General features: G+C 44.3%; 1 protein-coding gene across 1 annotated transcript in view; it reads left to right on the top strand.

Annotated features, from left to right (window-relative positions):
* GRIK3 (glutamate ionotropic receptor kainate type subunit 3) overlaps positions 1-21,535 on the top strand; it is a 1,130,254-nt gene that overhangs the window by 1,009,491 nt on the left and 99,228 nt on the right. The window contains exon 12 of the mRNA XM_078681209.1: positions 5,129-5,247. Within this exon, the coding sequence (XP_078537335.1) occupies positions 5,129-5,247 (119 nt within the window). The remainder of the gene's footprint in view (positions 1-5,128; positions 5,248-21,535) is intronic.

The raw sequence follows: 21,535 nt of genomic DNA, 5'->3' as shown, positions 1-21,535 counted from the left end.
TTCTTATATATTTTATTTCTTTGTGACTCATTGTATCCTTTGGGATCCAGATTTTTGCCCTGGCTGACTGTTGTTTTCTTGTGATCCTTCATCTTCAAGTATACTATTTTTGGGATTACAAACCTGTATCCTCCCTGGATCCGACTCTCAAGCCAGAAGCAACCACCATGTCAAGAACAAATCTACATCCTAGATATGCGCTGTTCATCCAGGAGAAAATCAGTAAGTGCCAATTTACAATAGCACATTTACAAATCTATAAAAAACTTAACATCTATCCTATGGGGTTGGAGATTAAGTCTAAGCCACCTTTTAAACTAACTATTTGTGAATGGTCCGCTACATGGAATATTGTACTCCATAACTCATCAATGGCCCTACTATTGGTATCTATTAAAATAACCATTCAAAAAATGCAGATGCTTAAAACCAAGCTACAAAAAGAACTGGAACTTTTAAAGAACACAAAAAGTGACTCTGAAGTGGCACACATACTACAGAGGATTGCAGTAATAAAAAAGATGACTGCCAGGAATTCTATTAAAATTAAATCTGAAAAACTAAAAAGAGATATGTTAAGATTTCATATACCTCCTCTTCCAACTAACCACTTCGTAAATCATTCTGTTTTTGGAGATTTTCTTGTCAGTGTAAGCCCTGTGAATAAACAGCATAAAAAGAACAGAAGATTTATAAGACAAAAAAGACTGCAAAGCATCAGCCAACTTCAACCCTTCCAGACATCTGTCTCAGTTATTGACTTGACTGGAGGGCTCCTATCACCAGGTGAATTGAACCTCTTGAGCAAAGGCCTCTATTTCTGTCCTGTACCGAAGGACCATAATGCAGCCAACATGATGAGAGACCTAAAAACCTTCGAGAGAAGATGCAGACTCGCAGAATACTTTTACAATAATTCTAATGTTGGTCAGCCAAGCTACCTTCCAGATCCATTTAAGAAGTTCCGTCATCCCAAATCATGGACTCCTCAATGTGGTAGAAATCCTGTCCTTGATACATATATTTTATCCATCAACAAACACATCAAGGAATCAACACCTAAAAGGATTTTTGATAACATTAGCAAAGAAGAAAGAAAAGCTCTCCACCTCCTTCAACAGAGAATGGATGTCATTATAAAACCGGCAGACAAAGGTGGTGCAGTGGTTGCCATGAAAGTAAGTGATTATATTGAGGAAGGAATGAGACAACTAATGGATACCAACACTTACAAACCTTTAGAAACGGATCCCACTGAAGATTTGAACAAAGGAATTAAAAACATGATTGTAAAGTACAGGTGCTTAAACCTCATTGATGAAACAACAGCAGATATACTTGTTCATCCCCAATCAAGACCTTGGAGATTTTATATGCTTCCCAAAATTCACAAAATAAACAATCCTGGCCGTCCCATCATCTCTGGCAATGACACCGCCACTGAGAGACTATCTTTATTTGTTGACCTGCACCTCCAGCCCATTGTACAGGAACTTCCATCATTTGTTAAAGATACCAGTCACTTCCTTCAGATTATTGAAAAATTAAACCAAACCTACACATTTGATGATGATACTCTTCTGGCTACATTTGATGTTACATCATTATACACCAATACACCACATGAGGATGGGCTTATGGCGTTATCTGAAGCTCTTAATAAAAGAACTGTGAAAAAACCATCAACAAATGTACTCACCAACTTTGCTAGAGTCATCCTTAAATCCAACAATTTTACATTCAATGGAAAACACTATCTGCAGATACAAGGTACTTCCATGGGTACTCGGATGGCTCCATCCTATGCAAATATCTTCATGGGCAAACTAGAGAACAGTATACTTGCTACTTCTAGCATCAAACCACTGGTATGGCTAAGATACATTGATGACATATTTATAATATGGAATGCAGGAAGTAGAACATTGGAACAATTTACAGCTAATATCAACATTATCCATCCTACCATCAAATTTACCAGCAGCAATACCAAACAGAAGCATCATCTCCCTTTTCTGGATGTGCTAGTCACCATTCATGAACACAAAATTACAACTGATCTGTACCACAAGCCTACAGATGCTCATTTGTATCTAAACTGGACTTCATGTCACCCTCATCACACTAAACTGAGCATCATCTACAGCCAAGCACTCAGAATAAGACGCATCTGCAGCAATGAGGAAACCTGTAAAGACCATCTACAGGAGCTTGCTACATTATTTAGAAGGCGAGGCTATCCTCTGCATATCATACAGCAACAAATTGACAAGTCTTTGCAGTTACCCAGAGAAGCACTTATTTGGAATACCAGCGCCAGAAACAAAAGTGACAGAACTCCATTTGTAGTTGACTATCATCCATCAGCTCCCAACTACAGAAATATAATGCAAAAAACATTTCCCTTACTGTCCACTTGTGAAAAATTGCAAAAGGTTTTTCCAAAACCGCCAGTCATTGCTTACCGCAGAGCTCCAAATTTACGATCTCTTATTGTGAGAGCTGAAATCAAGCAAGCTGTAACAAATGCAGGGGTTCATTGCTGTGACTCTAAAAGATGCATCACGTGTGAATACCTTTTACAAACATCATCAGTTACTAGTTATGTTACCAGAAGAACCTATGCAATAAGGCAGCATCTAACATGTCGCTCAACATGCATTATTTCTGTGATTCAGTGCCAACGGCAAAGCTGTAAAAAACAATATGTAGGCCAAACAGTGAATGACCTCCGCACACGATTCAGGAACCACAAATCAGCAATAATTAATAAGAAAATTGACCAGCCTGTAGCCAATCATTTTAACCTTGTGGATCATTCACTATCAGATTTGAAGATTTTCCCCGTAGAACATGTCTCAAAGGAAGAACTACTGGACTCCAAGGAAAACTTCTGGATGTACCGTTTAAAATCATTGCATCCAGATGGACTGAACATTACTGACAATACAACCTGATTAATGCATATCTCAAGAACTCTCAGGGCTACATTGATTCCACATTCCAAATGGAATCTTCACTCATGATGCTTTTTGAAAATTCAGCTGTGTCATCTGTGCAGCCACTGAGCTTACCATCTTGAAACTACCTGAGGAAGGCGGAAGCTGAAACGTTGTAGTGGAAATATATTTTTGTTCTTTGGTGAATCTATCTGTTTGAGTCACTTATTTCTTATATATATATATTTATATATATATATATATATATATTGTCGCTCCAAGGTTGTCCACCTTTGAGTAGCACACGAGCAGCAGCTTGATTTATGTGTAGGTGAGGACAGGGATCCGCTTGCAGATGCCGCTCCGTAATGGATCTGCCCAACGCGTTTCGAAGCTCCATATGCTTCTCTTCAGGGGCTTTAACGGAAGCGGTGTGCGCAACCACTAACCCACTTCTCCATTTTCCATATGACACACCCACCAATGGGAGGCTCGAATGAGACTGTGCATTATGGGAAGTGTGGTTCGGAAAGCACATAATCAAGTCCTGTATGGACCCCGCAAGTGTGCCCATCCTCGATCCCATGTACGGCTGCTGTTTCACTTCCGTGACCCCCAAGGATGACGGGGTGGTGCATACTCCGCGGCTGGCCTGATGAGGAAAATACATTTCCGAAACGCGTCGGGCCTATTTCAAACACGCAACTGCCTATACCAACTAACGCTTTGGGGTAGGCGCATGCAGGCTCGGGTGCTACCCGCTAGTTGGACAACCCCATGGAGCGTAATACATTAGCGGCGGTCCTGCCACTGGGTAGCACCACCCAGAAGAAACGGGGGCCACGAGACTCGCTATCCAAGGAGTCTCGTATGTGGAGCTGCGCGATGGATGAGGACAGGAGTGATGTTTGGGGCTCATGTTAGAGCCTTTGGAACGAGCAGTAATTTGAAAGTGCATCCATCCAGGATATATGGACTACATCTCCCACAAGCACAATGTGTGTTTTCATATAGGGAGATGGTAGACGTCGTGCACTTTACTGCTGGCCCCTGATGAGGAAAATACATTTCCGAAACGCGTCGGGCCTATTTCAAACACGCAACTGCCTATACCAACTAACGCTTTGGGGAAGGCGCACGCAGGCTCGGGTGCTACCCGCTACTTGGACAACCCCATGGAGCGTAATACATTAGCAGCAGTCCTGCCGCTGGGTAGCACCACCCCGAAGAAACGGAGGTCACGAGACTCGCTATCCAAGGAGTCTCGTATGTGGAGCTGCGCGATGGATGAGGACAGGAGTGATGTTTGGGGCTCATGTTAGAGCCTTTTGAACGAGCAGCAATTTGAAAGTGCATCCATCCAGGATATATGGACTACATCTCCCACAAGCACAATGTGTGTTTTCATATAGGGAGATGGTAGACGTCGTGCACTTTACTGCTGGCCCCTGATGAGGAAAATACATTTCCGAAACGCGTCGGGCCTATTTCAAACACGCAACTGCCTATACCAACTAACGCTTTGGGGAAGGCGCACGCAGGCTCGGGTGCTACCCGCTACTTGGACAACCCCATGGAGCGTAATATATATGTATATATATATATATATTCAAATAATAAGTTGCAATAACGTAAAACTGACTATTAGAAAGGAACAAATATTGCTTTTGTATGAGTAATGAAACACTACAAAATGGCGTCTAGTTTTCCTTACCTATTGATGTGGTGCGGTAGTCCTATGTTTATGTTGATTTTCTGTGATGTCCACACCTATGTTGTTTTTTTATATATACTTTATTGAAACAAGAAAATAATGACCCGTGACCAAGCAGCTGGGCTCCGAAACGTGTCGGGCAGGATTGCCGATTTATGATTAAATAAACCCTTTCACATGCAAAACGGAGTTTGGGCTCGGTTCTTTCGTTCTTTGTATGAAGAATTTCACGAAGGAGGTGGTGCAATATATATATTTATATATATATATATATATATATATATATATTTTTTTTTTTTTATATATATATATATGTATATATATACATACACACATACATACATATATATGTACTGCAAAACTCTACTATGTGTTAAGCTGTATAAATCAAGGGAAAATGTAAAAATGTGCCTATTGTGTAAGTGTGTACAGAACAATATTAATACTGTAACTTTCTTCTCACTTTGTCCCCTAGGTTCAGCCCATACGAGTGGTATGATGCCCACCCATGCAACCCTGGCTCAGACATTGTGGAAAATAACTTCACCCTCCTGAACAGTTTCTGGTTTGCTGTTGGAGCTCTGATGCAGCAAGGTAACGCACCTGCAGAAATACGGCTGGAACATCATTATGCTTGTGCATCTTTTTTCCCTTCTCTCCTGTTCACCCCCTTCTCGCCTGCCTCCCAACTCCTGTGTCTTTCGTCCAACAGCCGTCAGTTTGCTTTTTACAATTCTAGCTTGAAGAACCATTGCTGTGCTTGTCAGAGGTATGACTTCAGCAAGAAGAAAGATGTTCTCTTCTCACTTCTTTTCACAGCGCGATGGAGCACAGACAAGAGCTTTCTCACAGGCTGCTGTCAAGGGCTGTTACTGGGTTTCAAACAAGTCTGACACAATTACTGAACTGCTTGTCAACACAAACACTGAAAACGCTTGTCTCCCTCTCTGACAAGAAAAGCAGTTTATGTGCAGTTATGTTAAGATCAATGTTCGTTGACAGATTTTATTGCTGGAGGTATCCAGCCATTCTCTTTATTTGCGCATTGTGCAGAACAACACCGGCACTGAGCTAGTGTTGGAATTCATTGTTCATTTTTGTGACACATCACAGTGAAAGAAGGCTTTGGGGTTTTAGCCCCAGTTACATGTTGTGCGAACCTGTGTGGAATTCTACTCCAACAGTTATCAATGATCCTGTAGCCCTAATTTATGTCATTTTAGCATAGCGCAGCACAGCAAGGCATCTTGCTGTGCTGCCCTACGCCAAAGGGAAAGCGCAGGAATACACTACATTTAAGCAATACAGTGCATTCCTGTCCTTTCTCCCAGCACTGGCGCTGTTTTGGCAGCCTAGCCTCAACCATGGTCCTTGGGTTCCCCTGTTGCACGTAGGATTGTTTTTGTGCAGGAAGGGAAACCTTCCTGCACAAAAACAATCCTGAGAGGTGTTTTCCTCTTTCTATGTGTGCTGTAGAATGCCCCACACATAGAAAGAGGAAAAAAAGGAGAAATAAACATATTTCTCCTAGTTATGCTCCACCTCAGGAGGTGTATGGATTTGGTACTTCCCCAGGTTTACATGATTTTGTAAATCTATTAGTGTTGCATTGGAAAACCCACTGCAACACCAAGGGAATGCCTCCCGGGTGCAGAGTAATGAAACACAGCGGTTTGCGCTGTGTTGCCTTCCTCAAGATTTATGAGGCAACTCAAAGGCACTAATGTGGCTTTGCCTGACTTCATAAATCGGATTAAGAGCCCTGTGGTATGCATGTACCACTTTATTTCATGGGAAAGTGATCCAGGGCTCTCATAAATGAGCCCCTTTGTTCCCACACCTGGATTTTCTGGGTGTGGGAACAGCAGACTCGACTTCACCAGCGCTCAAATCTTGCTTGTAAGATTGCTTAGGGAATGTGCTGCATTAAAGCCAGGACTCATTCCTCTTTATCAGACAGCTTTCTGACATTGCATCGGGGTATGTAATACGCACCTTGCCATGCAGCATCATGGAGGTCTAGTCTGTTGCTCCGGTCTTCCGTTGTGCATACCAGTGGGTGAATAATACAAAGATGTTGCTTTAGGAAATGTACATGATTCTGTGCACCAGTGCTCACTGTTCTAATCAGAGATAACCCATGTGGCGCAATTCAACATCGAGCTTCTCAGTACTACTCCTTAAAATACCAATTGGCAAAAGACGTCTCAAAATCTCTGAAACTCGCTGCATCATAATGAGGACTGCTAGCTGCAGCAGGCATTGTGTTGTGCATTTCTTGCCCAAATACATGAGCCAACCAAGGAACCAACATCAACTGTAAGATTCCTAATCCACGTGTTGACTGCACACAAAGTAAGCAAGCAGTAGCATCCGGCATGACTTGCCGGTGGGGGGGTGGGTGCGGGAGGCACGCAGGGATGTGGACATCATGCGGGGAGGCAGGTCACGGAGCCAGGTGAGGTCATAATTTTTTTTAAATAAAAGAAATACTACTTTTCCACCGGGTACAGTGTCTTGGCTGCTCCTCCTCTCCTTCTTTCCTGCCTCCAACAGGAACAGGAAGCAGGTAGCCAGGCTCCTTCCCCTAAGCCAATCACAACGCTGCAAGCACCGTTGTGATTGGTAGGGACGGCGCCCAGCCAGGGGCTAATGGGGTGGCCATGTCCTCCATGCAGGCTGCAATGCCACCTGCATAGAGAAGGGCAGAGTGCGCGTGACAGGTTTGGGCGGCCTGAGAGGGCCGACCAAACATTCTTTGCGCACTTAGGAGTGAACCAACCACTGCTCCCCTACCCTCCTCAAAGAGCAGAGCAGCCCCGCCCACCCACCGGCCCACAATGTGCAAAGCAAACATAAAATGGTGATACCTAAAGTTATTACTATTTTATGTTTTGGCTTGCTCGCAATTCATAGTGCAGGATAGTGTAACTATGGCCAGTCAAATGGCTTTTTTTTGCAAAGGAAATATTTTTGGTAAAGTCACTAAACCGAGAGGGTAAGTGAAAATAGTTGATCCTCCCGGCCTGAGAGAAAAGATGTGTATGTTATGTTATGTTAAAGCAACTTATATAGCGCTCAGCTGCCCCAGCAAAGGGGCGTCCCAGCGCTTCCCGCAGCTAACAAACAACTGACTACGATGGAGCTCAGCAAGACAATATCCAGAAAATGTATTTTAGGGGAAAAAGGTCAGTATTCCACTGATATTAGGGACAAATTACTTCAAGTAATCACTTTGATTGATTACTTGAAAATAAGGCACACAGGAGATAACCAGATGTTTCAACCAACAGCTATTTTTGAGTTATGACCCCTTACCCACACCCCCCAGCCGGTATATGTACTAGCTTAGGGTTTTACTCAAATAGTTATAGAGACTGTTGATATTCTATTCTTGTCCTCATTTTAAATATGTATCATTTATGCTGTGCAATGAAATGTCAACATTTCATGTACAAAGTAGCAAAAGAAATGTAACCGGCAACACATAGCTATACAATCAAAATGAGGCGCATAGGAAATAACACAAAAGGTCTCTGCCCTTAACTGCTTTAGAGCTCTATTCACCAACTTGCAAAACAAAGCTGGAGACTGTAGAATTAACTGCCGACTATTATTCCTCAATCAATTACTTTAGAGTTTCTGTCTGAACCCCAGGCCTTTGGGTTACCAAGGGTTCCTCTCTTTTTCTAAATATGTTATTCCTCAATAACATTGGTAGTGATTTCTGTTTTTTCTGTGTTTTACTTGAATCATTTTTATTTGTGGAGTGTAGAAGCTACATCCTTTGCAAAATAATTGCCCAGGTAACGCTCAAGGAATACTGGTTCAATTAATTCTATCTTATTAAAAATGTTTGTTAAATGATTGAAAATGATTGCAACTGTGCTATCAGTTGTGTGTGCTGGAAAATAGGGCATGACTGTGTCGGTGGCCATTTCACAAGTGCGTCTGCCGGGCTGGGAGGGGGGGCTAATGTTACAAAGAATCCCTAGTTTTACGAGACAATATTGTAATTAGTTAGAATTTGAGATTGATAGAAAAAACACAAGAGAGAAAGGAGAGTTGAGGTAACGTTTAGAGGGATGAGAAAAAGCACGAATGGATATGTGAGAAAGTGTGAAGGAAGATCTAGGCCCTTTATTCAGAGTGACCCCATAATGCGAGTGCAGGTGCTAAGGGCCAGAACGCGCCAGAAAAGGCAATACAAGTTGCGTGGATATTTTACATTAGCCAAGGCGTACACAAATATAGACAGATAATACTTGGAAAGACCAGTGGAACCTGACATTGCTTTGATGTCTAAAGCGAAGTCGTGCTTGTTCTGTGCTTCTTGAGGAATGACGTGCAATCCCATTGATGTGTGATGAGTGGATGTGGAATGTGGAATGTGGTCGCATCATAATCTGATGAGAGACCTGGATGGTTACTTGGCGCCCAGAGCCGCTCCTGTGTGGGTGGTTCTCTACTCTGGCTGTGCCTGTCCACACAGGATCCCACGTTCATCTCTTAAAAGCAGCAGAAGAAAAGGACGAAAATACAATTGAGGAATATTCTGAGCTCCGTCAGAGGCACAAACACACATCAGGCATTGTAAAGTCAGAAGGGTGAGCAATGAAGAGCCATTACCAGCAATTAGTGTTTGATTTCACCTGCGTACATGATGTGGTCAGAGCGGGACTGGGGCATCAAAAGCAACCCTGGCAAAAAAACTCATACTAGCCCCTCTCCTTTAGTTTCCACTTGCTGTCTCTCTTTTCATCCATTCTCTCGCTCTCCTTCTCCCCTTTCCCTCTCTGATTGCTACCTCTCACTTCCCCTCTCTTTAGCTCCCTCTTAAAGCCTCCCTATGCCGGCTGCAATTATCCTTGGGGAGCTCTGGAAACATGACAGAGCCACCAGAGTGACCCTGGGCTTTAAGAACTGTCCTCCAAGGGGTCCAGCCCACTGGGAAATGTCATGTGGAGTACAATGCCTGTACTGGCCTGGATGTGGTAGAACAGGGGTGATTGAGTGTGAAGAAAGCTGGTGCTGACTAGATCAGTGGTGAATGCGCTACTGTAAATCAAATGCTACTAGTGGCCTGCAGCACTGATTGTGCGACCCACATGAGTAGCCCTGCAAACATGTCTCAGTCCTACCATTGGATGTCTGTGAGTGCAGTTTTAAACTGCCATTTCGACCTGACAAATTCACCCACTTGCCTGCCCAAACCTTCTCTTTTACTAAATATAAGTTACCCCAAAGGTAGGCTCAAGACTGCCCCATGTACTGGTGTGTTTTGCATATCCTAATAGTGAAATACGACTAATTTCGTTTTTCACTACTGCAAGGACTATCTCTCCCATAGGGGAACATCGGAATTGCCTTGAAATATCTTTTAAGGGTAATTTCTCATTTGGGAGCAGATAAAGATTTGGGGCCAGATGTACAACCGTTTTTTGCATATGCAAACGGGTTTGCGACCTGTTTGCTCATGCAAAAAACAAATGGCCCATGTACTAACCCTTTTTAACGAGTTGCAAATGATTTTCGACTCACTAAATAGGATTAGCAACTCACTATTAGGAAGGGGAGTTCCAGAGACGTCCCTTCCTAATAGCGAGTCTGAACCCTATGTAAGACTGTTTTGCGACCGTAATATTTGTACATCTGGCCCTTAGATTTTGGTGTCTCCTGAACTTATAATAAAAAAATATATATTTTATTCAAGCTGGTTTTTTAATTGCGTGTTCAAAAAGGCCACTTTTAGAAAGTGGGCATTTTCTGGCTTAACCATTCTATGTCTTTGCCTGTCTGGAAAAATACACGTCTGAGTTGACTGACAGTTGTACTCTTCTGCATTCACTCTAGACAGTCATACAAAGGGAGCTGAGGTGTACCTTGCATATCATGATGAACCATCACCAATCTTATGGGCCTTCTTGTGCTAGAGTAGCGGGAGGAGTTGTCACGGACACCCAAATCATTATTATTACTATTGTTATTATTATTATTATCATTATTATTATTATTATTGTTATTATTATTATTTGAAACTTGTATTGCACACATCTCCCCTGAAGAGTTTCCTGGGGCAAGGTAGATGCCCAAGTGTATTATATTTAAACAGCCAGGATTTTCAGGCTTTTACGAAAGGTCAATAATGAGTTGCAATTTCTTAGAGCTGCAGGAAGAGAATTCCAGTTTTGTACCTAAATACGCAAAAGAGTGGCCTTTCATGAGATTTAGACGGAACCTCAGTACAGTAAACAAAGCTTGATACGAAGAGCTCAAGGAATGAGTAGGCTGGTAAGGGACCACCAATTTCTTGATATATCGTGGCACTAAGCCCTATTTGGCCATAAACTTATAGCACAATGCTTTAAGCTGAAAAAGCTTAGTGAACTCGAGCCAGTGCAGTTCCAGAAATAAGTGAGAGACTGGGAAGGTTTCAGTAGGTGAAAGAGCATCCTACCTGCAGCATTTTGGACAATCTATAGATGATGAGCCAAGCTCCTATTGGCACCCAGGTACAGCAAATTACCATAATCCAGTCATGATATGATTTAAGCCTGAATTACAGTCCTGACTAGGGTTGTGCCTGTCCTCACATATAGCTGTCTCTATCCCCTTGTCGTGTGTCTGGAGCCAGGTCAGGGAAAGGCAGGGTCTTATGCACTACAAAGACTTTCCTTTGTAATTTACCAACTTCAAAGACAGAAAGAAGTAAGAGTATTGAACCTCTGACACCCCAAAATCAAAATGCTTCTGGACTGAGGACATTTTGCCAGAAAGAAGAGCTGGACACTGTTGGAGGGACTGCCACTCTGCCTTTTGCTTTGTTGTGCTGACCTGCCTTTGCTGCATCAGTCCTGAGAGTGAAAGAACTGGGCTTTGCTTTCTACATCTCGCTTCCATGGTTCTCCAAGGGCTTGTTCGTGCTCGCCTCCTGTTAAATAGTCTCAGAGCCATAAGACACTTTACATACCAGTGCCTGGGCTCTTCTGGCGAGATCCCTGACTTCAATTACAATTGGAGGGACAGGTAGGGTTATTTTGGGTTATTTTGTAAAAGGGTCCAGCATACAAGCCCGGGAATATGTCAACAAAGAGAGATACGCAGTTCCCTAAATAAGATGTACTCAAGGAGTGAAGCTGAAGCAGCCAGGTATAGACATAAGTAAAACAAGTAAAACAAGAAAGGGGGAGGGGAATCCTCCCTTTCGGGGCTAAAACCCTCACACACCCAGCAAGCTAGGTGTCATGCTTCATCATCTGGGTTTTGCTCCTCGTCAAACTTTTGTCCCTGCCAGTTGGTGCATGTGGGTATGAGGGCCTAGTGGGAAGTGTGTAGATGTGTAAAAGTGGTGGTGGTGATTGTTAAAAAAGGTTAGGCAGTCCACAAAGTGTTTTAATGGTGTGGCTATCTACCTCAGTAAAAACAGTGGGAAGAGAAAAGGTCCTGGTACTAGGATGCAGGGAAGTATACTCTACCAGGTGGTCAATTGGTGGTTGGTCAACATGTTTCATGCAATTGTTCTGAAGGATACAGCGCAATTCATCAGGACCTAAGAAACTATAAAAACTATCTACACGATGTGGAAGGACAGAAGATTACCTACTCCACAGGGAGTTCAGAGGTAGGCCGAAGGTCCTACCACTTCTTAGTGGAACCTGGGGATGAGAAAGCAAAAGGTGGGTATAGACGTGGAGACATGGACTTGAAGTCAAGCCCATTAATCATCAGTTCACTCAAGGGTACAAATTCTAGATAAAATGGAGGGGTTCACCCCTATCAAGATGCACTGTAAGTAAATACACAACATTTCAAAACTTGGCACAAAAAAATCAACAGGCAAGCAATCTAAAGGTTACAGTTACATGACTTAAAAATGGAGTAAACATAATTACTGCTTATCCTCACCCTAATGTGTGTCGTGTATGGCTTCAACGGTCTCCTCCCGTGAAAGCGAGCACTTCAAATGTATATGCCCTGATTGAGGGAAGTAGGGAAAAGTAATTTTCAGGGCCACTTGAAAGGCCGGGAGTACCTTGCCAGCTTCCAATGTTTGCGCCAGCAACCCCAATGGTACCAGTGCCCTCGGCAGTGGGACGCGCCATAGTTAGTGATTTAGCTGCGCCTGTAGTGTGTCTGGATACAGAGCTAGGCAAAGGCTACTACAAAATCACCCGATCATGGTGGGAGGTTCGCTGGTACCAAGGAGCGGCGGTCCGCCATGTGAGTCAGCCACCAGAGGTCCTGTGGGCGCGCTCGCACTTACCTAGTGCCGGAGCAAGTTGCATCGGTCAACCTACCCTCATGCGGTACGGGAAGAAGGAGCCGGAGTATGAGGATGCATTAGACAGCGTCTTAAATACCATCCCAACCCAAACGCGGATCACGCTCTTTCACGTATGCACAGAGCCAGTAGACCTGCGCATGCATTGGCTACTGAGAATGGGCGGGGCTGTCGGGCCGTGTATGCTGGTGTAGTGGAAGAGACTTCACTCAAAAGGCGCCATCTTAGACTGTCTCAGAGAGGGGCAGAAACTACACAATGTAATACAGCTGCCCTTGAATTCAAGGCGACAAGCGCAAAAGCGGAACAGTAATGTAAATTCAAATGAGTCATAATGTCGGGGACCATAATGCACATTAAAAATTGAGTTAAAATCCCCACGAGTTTAAATGAATCGGGACAAATGGGTCAAAGGAAATTGTTTAGAATGGAGATACCTACAAAGTGCCAGTAAGCTCTCTGAATGGTTGATAAGGGGGAGGGCGGCATAGGTAAGCACCTCACAGTGTAGTACAGATTTAGGAAGTCTGTACCATTAACCAGGATAGTTAAGGTGAGCTATACTCATGCGAGGGTGTGGACTCAGTTAGTTAGTGAAGCCGAAGGGATGGAATCATTGAGTCCTGTGACATCCGTACCTAGACGATGCACCCACCTCTGTTCAATGTTGAAAAGGGCCTGTTGTGTTATGCAGGGGTGTGATTCCAACACACACCATGTGAAGCTTTCTGCAGAGTGTTGCATGTCTTTGTAGTGAGTGTATAGCCTGGTATGGGTTTTTGAGCACCTGATATTACTCTTATGTTCGGTAATGCGCAGTTTGACCTGCCTCATAGTCATGCCCACGTATCTTTTCTCACAGGGGCATGTGAGAAGGTAAATGCATCTTGGTGTGTTACAGTTTGAATGTCTCTTAAGGTGCCAAGTGAATGGCTAGTAGTTTGAATTCTTTGTGGATGGTCGTTTGCTTGCAGACCGCACAACCTCCACATAGATAGTGTCTAGTGACTCTGGGCAAGTCCCACAAAGTTCGTTGAGTGTTCATCTCTATTTTCAATGGTCTGGTATGTACCAATTTGTCCTTAAGGTTCATGGTGCGTTTGAACGCGAACCTTGGGCGTGGGAGGGCGAGATCACCGGAATTGATTATGCCCCAATGTTTGATGTTGGTTTGTTTCATCAGGGATGAGTTTCTGGTAAAGGAGGTGATGCAAGTCAGAGTATCGGTGGATTCCTTCGTCTAAAGTTCTAGCAATGCCTCTCTAGGATTGTTCATGGCCATTTTATAGGAGTTGCGGATATGCCTGGTGGGGTAACCTCTATCCTGCAATTTGTGTTGTAGATGTCGTGTCTCTGTTTTGTAATCTGCCAAGTCTGAGCAGTTCCTACGAATCCGTAGGAACTGCCCGAACGGGAGGTTGTCTCGCAGGGATTTTGGGTGGTGGCTTTTGTAGAGGAGGAGGCTATTCCTGTCAGTTATCTTAGTGTGTAGATTGGTACTCAGACCAGCCCTCTTCAGCCTTATCCTCAGGTCTAGGAAGGCAACCTCTGTAGCGGACATAGTACTGATGAAGCAGATATTATTTATGATACCAAATGCATATGTTGCCAGGCCTATAGTCTTCTTTGAGCTACTAAAGAAATGACATCAGCAGAAATCCACAAAATGGTTGCACGCTCCATTTTGTGTGTCAGTCAGCTGCAACGTGCAAGCAACGCAAGGCTTTCCGAGAACAAACACGCCAGCTTCCAGCTAGCTATTGCAAAACCTCAGATTTCAGTAAAAACATGTCGACATGACCTGGCCGGTCAAGTACGTGCCAAGTCCACGTATACCAGAGGCACCGATTTCACCTTTAGGGGAAAACCCAAATCTGCTCTTGTAGATGGCACGTGGGCAGCAACACCAGGGTATAGACATACTTCGAGCCTTAAAAGGGTATCATGGCACAACTACCCTTCATTGATTGGTCCAGCAGAACATAGTCTGATCTAGGTTACGTATGCTATGATGCCCATCCGGTAGGGCTTTTACCTATAAAATGTCTCTGTACTGTCATGCCAATTGGGCACTCAGTAAGCTTTGCTGAGGTCTCCGTGCCTCATGTATATTGCATTGTGATTACATTCTGATTGCATTCTGATTGGGTTCCCAATAAACCTTGCAAACCATGTGCTGAGAGCGAATTGTTTATTTCAGTGTTGTCATTTATCCTTTAATTTTACAGTTTCATATGAGCTTCAACATTTGGTGGAAGAATGCGGACCCATTACAACTGACTGGCTACATTGACGGGACGGACACTGGTGGTCGGACCCTTTGGCACCCTTTTGAGGGCGGGGATTTGAGGTGATAACGTTCTGTTTATTTATCTCTCCCCGGTCTCTCTGGTTGCTGGAAGGGTCGGATCCGGTGGATAGTCTGTTTGTTGCCTTTCTGTTGTCTTTGGTGTGCCCTGCGCTTTTCACTCTCAGCACGCTTGGGTTGCCTCTACCTCTTCTGCCCTTCTTGTTCTTGGCTTTCTATGTCTGGACCGGTGTGCCTGTGTCCTGGGGACATTTACACTGCCTGTCCAGACTCCATGTCTTTCGTGGTCCCTTTTCTGATCTCCTTTTTCATTCTGCTGTTATTGGCTCTGATTATATATTTTTGTTTTTGTCCTCACTCTGCCCAGGAGGTAACTCCTGTTAAGCCGTTTCTCTCGCTCCCTGCGCTATTGACTTTTCTTCTTTTTTGTGCCACTGGCGTGTGTTCACCTCTGTCATTGCTACCTAGGGTCCGCTGCCCTTTCTCACAAACGTTTTTTTTGTAAATCTAAGGAAAGGGTTTTGTTCATTCAACCAGTTGCAAAATACATTGCAGGTCTCTATGTCTCCTTTCCAGAGAATAAGGATATCGTCTATATATCTACGCCACACAGTAAGGTTGTCCTTGAAGGGGTTAGTAGGTTGGTTGACGACTGTCTCCTCAAAGTGTGCCATGTATATACAGGCCAGGTTGGGAGCAAACGTACTACCCATAGAGGTACCCTGTATCTCATGGAAGAGGTCAGTCTCATATTGGAAGAAATTTTGTGTGAGTGCGATAGTTGCACAAGCCATAATGAAAGGGATGGGGGTAGGTGATGTCCATTCATCCTTGAGTAGACTCGCCTCCACTGCCTCTAGGGTCGCCCTCTGGGGGATATTCGTATATAGTGCCTCTACGTCTAATGTGACCAGTAAGTCCACTCCCTCCCTGCCCTCAATGGTGTCTAACAGTCTCAAGACATCACTGGTGTCCTGAAGAAATTATGGTATTTTCTTGACTGTAGGCTGGAGAAAGTTGTCACAAAATTTGGACAAGGGCTCAAGTAGGGACCCTATTCCCGACACAATCGGTCTCCCTGGTACAGGAGTGGTACCCTTATGTATTTTTGGGAGGGCATAGAAGTAAGGTATCTTTGGGTTGGAGGTGACGAGAAAGTTGGCCTCATTCCTACTCAACCACTCGTTGGTTTCCCCCTCCATGACCAGAGATGAAATCTCATTTTTGAGCCTGGGAGTAGGATCGCTAGTCAAAGGGGCATAGTACCTGGAGTCAGAAAGTTGAGGCCTACAATCAACATTGTAATCATGGAGTGCCTGAATTACTATGGCGCCCCCTCTGTCTGCTTGCTTGATAATTATGGTTTGGTCTTGGGAAAGTGTCTTAATCGCCTTTCTCCCAGAGTTGCTCGAGTTGTGAAAAGGTCGGGTGCGTGGCATCTTCTCAATGCCTTTCATTACTGCCACCTCAAATTCCTAAATCTCTGGTGGAACCATATTGTTAGTGGGGGTAAAGGTGGAAGGATTGCGAAGGCCTGTGTCAGTTTTTTCAGACTCAGGTTCATCTTGAAAAAAGCCCTCAGGCGAACTTTTCTAAAAAATTGTTTAAGTTCGCAGGTTTCATTAAACCTATCAGGAGTAGGAGTAGGAACAAATCCAAAGCCCTTTTCCAGAACAGTCTGTTCTGTAGGAGTGAGGATCCATGTGGAGAGGTTACCTACTAAACTCTCCTTCCCCGCGTTGTGCTCCTGGTCTCTACCATCGGGGTTGGTTGATCCTGCCATTGTACACCCTTCTGTCCTCCTCTTCTGCGCCCTCTTCCTTTTCCCCAACCTCTGCCTAAAAAAGGGGGGTTACTTAAAGGGTAGTATTGAGGAGGACCATGTGGGTAGAAAGGGTAATGCCAGGGAGGGGGGGGAAGTGGGTGTGGTGGTCCTTGGTATAGGGGACCGCTGTCGAAGCCCTGGAAGGGGATGAAGGGTGGTCTACGCTGGTTGCGATTACTCCAACTGCCCCCACTGGAGTCGCTGTTGGATGAAGCCCTATGGCTAGACGTGTCTGAGCTCTCGTCCGTTGAGTAACAGTTTTTTGCAGTTGAAAAGTCGTCCTTGAGGTAGGGATAGATTTTCTCTTTGTCGAAATGGGCCACGTCTTTTTGGAGTTTAGTAATTTTTTGTTTCAGTAGAAACTCTTTGTTTTCTGCAATTTCATTATTAATTTCGGTTAGTTTAGTCGTGAATGCAGATTTTGGAATAGTCCCTTTTAAAGCTGTCTCAGCTGCTTGAATTTTCACGAGGATGGCGTCCGCCAACCTCTTGGCAGTTTGTCCTATGAGAAAGAGCTAGACTTTCGTACTTTTCCAGGATATATTGCACCAGTCAATTTTAAATGGTCCATCTTCCAGGAATATCCTTGGCACGATATTGACTATCAAGCCATGAGGTGCTATTTTAGCTCTCATATATTCCGTGTATTACATTGTGTACATTCTGCCCCTCTCTGAGACCATCTAAGATGGCGCCTTTTGAGTGAAGTCTTTTCCACTACACCAGCATACACGTCCCGACAGCCCCGCCCATCTCAGTAGCCAACGCATGCGCAGGTCTACTGGCTCTGCGCATACGCAGAAGAGCGTGATCCGCGTTTGGGTTGGGATTGTATTTAAGACACTGTCTAATGCATCCTCATACTCCGGCTCCTTCTTCCCGTACCGCGTGAGGGTAGGTTGACCGATGCAACTTGCTCCAGCACTAGGTAAGTGCGAGCGCCGCCCACAGGACCTCTGGTGGCTGACTCTCATGGCGGTCCGCCGCTCCTTGGTACCAGCGAACCTCCCACCATGATCGGGTGATTTTGTAGTAGCCCATTGGTATTGCGTGTCGGTTGTTGGACATTTTGTGTGTGCAGTCCATTGGGTCAAGGTTTACGTGACACTGCAAATGGATCCACGGGCTGAGGTAAACAGCCCCCACCGGTGGCTCATGTGTCACTACATTAACAAAATTGCACACACAAACTGTAATAGCAGCAATGTTGTCTACTTGATTGAATGCACTTGTAAAAAACAGTACATCAGAATGACCACCAGGAAGATCAAGCAACGGATCTGCGAGCATCGCAGCACCATCCGCTGCAAAAAAAGTGCAACCAGATTAACTGACCATTTCCTGGAGAAGAATCACACGCCAAACGACATGGTATGGACTGTCATCGAACAATTACCAACTGGGCCTAACCTACAGAAACGCCTATATGAAAAAGAACAAAGATGGGTGTACAGACTGTCAACACACATTAACGGTCTTAACGATAATATACAATGGGCCAATGTCCTATGATCCTCCTATGCCCTCTGTACCCCTGGTTATGTTTCCCACCTCCCGCAGGTGTAATATCAGCCATTGCTCTATAGGACCTGTCATTCCCCAAATGTCTTTAATCTGAATAGACATACCCCTGAAAAACCAAATTGTCACTCTGAGTAAGGACCAGATTGGAGGTCCTCCAATATTATATCACTGAATGGGCCAATGTACTATGACCCTCCTATGCCCTCAGTACATCGGGCTGTGATTTTCACTCACCACAGACTGAGCATCAGCCTTTGTTTTGTAGAACTCTTTTTCCCAATACACTGTCATTTTGTGTATAGTCCAAATTGTAGGTTCTCCAGTAATGAATCACCTCCCCGTTTCTCTTCTTCCACTAAACGGACAATGTAATTATATATACCCATGTCACTCTGTGCATTGACCACACTGCAGGTTCTCTACGAATGAATCACTGAACCGGCAATATAATTATAAAACCCATGTCCCCGTTTTTCCTTTTTCCACTGAACGGGCAATGCAACTAAATATACCCATTTCCCCGTTCTCTCTTGGAAAATCTCTTCCTTTTGTGCTAATAAATTGAGACGCTCTCTCCACTTGTAAACAACATCAAAAAGCAAGCGCTGTAACTATGGGAACCAATGTCCCCGGACTGCCTCCGTAGTGCACTGGCATGACGTCACCACGCCAGCGCGCGAGGCTAGCCACGCCCCAACACTCGCGATGGCGCCTCTCATAGCCCCGGCCCCGTCTTCACTCCGATCAAGGGCGCGTGGAGGGACCTCTTAGGTACACTGATACCTTTAGCCTGCAAAACTGTAAGTAGAGACTCGACGAATACCAGGGGCAGAAGGACCTTGGTGCCTTGAGATGCGGCCCCGTTTCTCGGATGTCTCCTAACCGGTCTAATTATTTCCAATACTCTTTATTTATTTTTTCAGAATATGTTCCTAAACCAGGCCGCCCCTCCCCCATCCTGTGCTGCCCTATGACTCTCCATTAGGAGTAAGCATGGTCTACTTTGTGTGTGTTGTGTGTTTTATGTTTTGTGTGTCTGGCATTTTCACACGTTTAGTTAAGAAACAGTTATCACTCCGCTATGCCCCTCACCTAAATATGGTTCGAGTGTTGCATAGCCACGCACCGATAATTCTTGATGCGTGTGAATGAATAATGAATTTATGCCCTTTACCACCAAAGCACGCTACAATTGATAGGTGTGCTTGGTTATAACTGAGGGCTCTTTTGCGCCATGAATTCGTTACGTTACTCTTTGAGCTGCACTGTGCACCCCGGAAATACTGCACTATTATACGAACCATATTACTTTCAGTATGGGATGATTCAAGAGACATGAAGACACGAGACACCGTCACTTCACTACGTTGCAGGCTTGTAACGAGTTTGATTGTGATTATTATTTTTCTCTCCACAGATCTTTTCTTGGTAAACCACTTTTGGGCTATACCTGTATTTTTTGCCTAGCACCACGAATTTTGCTGCTAAGGCTTAAGGAATTGCAGGCACGGCAGGGCGTTAGTGTACCCTGACCACCCCTTTCCTTATTTTTGGTCCTGAAGAAAAACCGGTAATTCCCATTACGGTTTGAAACATGTAGACCCACTACACATTTTCCAGATACCTTTGGTCATAATTAAACCATTAACTGTATCAACACTTATATTTTAGTATTGTCCAGTAGCCTTACGAATAAAGTTTTTTCATATAAGTCATACCAGGACAATTTTTAACTCACCTACGCCCTTTTTTTACATTCATCACTCACATACCAGCTCCACTGTAGTTCAGGTGTCGAAGCACACCTTGATGGCACTCGGCCAGAGTGCCATCAAGGTGGCCCCGATGATGAAGCATGTCACCGACCAGGTCGGTGAGTGAGGGGTTACTAATCAGCAAAGAAGGACTTTCTTCTCTTTGATAGTGAATCATCCCGCAGAAATCGCTCTTCGAGCATCTTTTCTGGTGGTACTCCTTATTATTTTTGTTAATTTAGATACCTAACCTAGGGGACCAGGAGTATTGTTCCGTCCACTTTGGTGGATAAAATCCCTTAACTCTCTCCTACTGTTTTTGACATATCATGTGTCACTACACCACCGCGGCCATTTCACTGCCGCCGTGTGGTATACCCATGCAGCTCTCTATGTTGTTACTTACTGGCCACATGCCTGTGCCTAGCTCCGTATCCAGCCACACTACAGGCGCAGCTAATCCTATGGCGCGTCCCACTGCCGAGGGCACTGGTACCATTGGGGTTGCTGGTGCAACCATTGGAAGCTGGCTAGCTACCCCCGGCCTTTCAAGTGGCCCTGATAATTACTTTTCCCTACTTCTCTCCATCAGGGTACATACTTTTGAAGTGCTCGTTTTCACGGGAGGAGACCGTTGAAGCCATACACGACACACGTTAGGGTGAGGATGAGCAGTAATTATGTTTACTCCACTTTTAAGTCATGTAACTGTAACCTTTAGATTGCTCGCCTGTTGATTTTTTTGTGCCAAGTTTTTAAATGTTGTGTATTTACTTACCGTGCATCTTGATAGGGGTGAACCCCTCCATCTTATCTAGAATTTGTACCCTTGAGTGAACTGATGATTAATGGGCTTGATTTCAAGTCCTTGTCTCCACGTCTATACCCACCTTTTGCTTTCTCATCCGCAGGTTCCACTAAGAAGTGGTAGGACCTTCGGCCTACCTCTGAACTCCCTGTGGAGTAGGTAATCTTCTGTCCTTCCACATCATGTAGATAGTTTTTATAGTTTCTTAGGTCCTGATGAATTGCGCTGTATCCTTCAGAACAATTGCATGAAACATGTTGACCAACCACCAATTGACCACCTGGTAGAGTATACTTCCCTGGATCCTAGTACCAGGAAGTTTTCTCTCCCCACTGTTTTTACTGAGGTAGATAGCCACACCATTAAAACACTTTGTGGACTG

This window comes from Lissotriton helveticus, chromosome 3_1, assembly GCF_964261635.1.
Source record: "Lissotriton helveticus chromosome 3_1, aLisHel1.1, whole genome shotgun sequence".
Classification (NCBI taxonomy): Eukaryota; Metazoa; Chordata; class Amphibia; order Caudata; family Salamandridae; genus Lissotriton; species Lissotriton helveticus.
The sequence above is the reverse complement of the archived record's forward strand: the minus strand, read 5'-3'. Positions and strand labels throughout refer to the sequence as shown.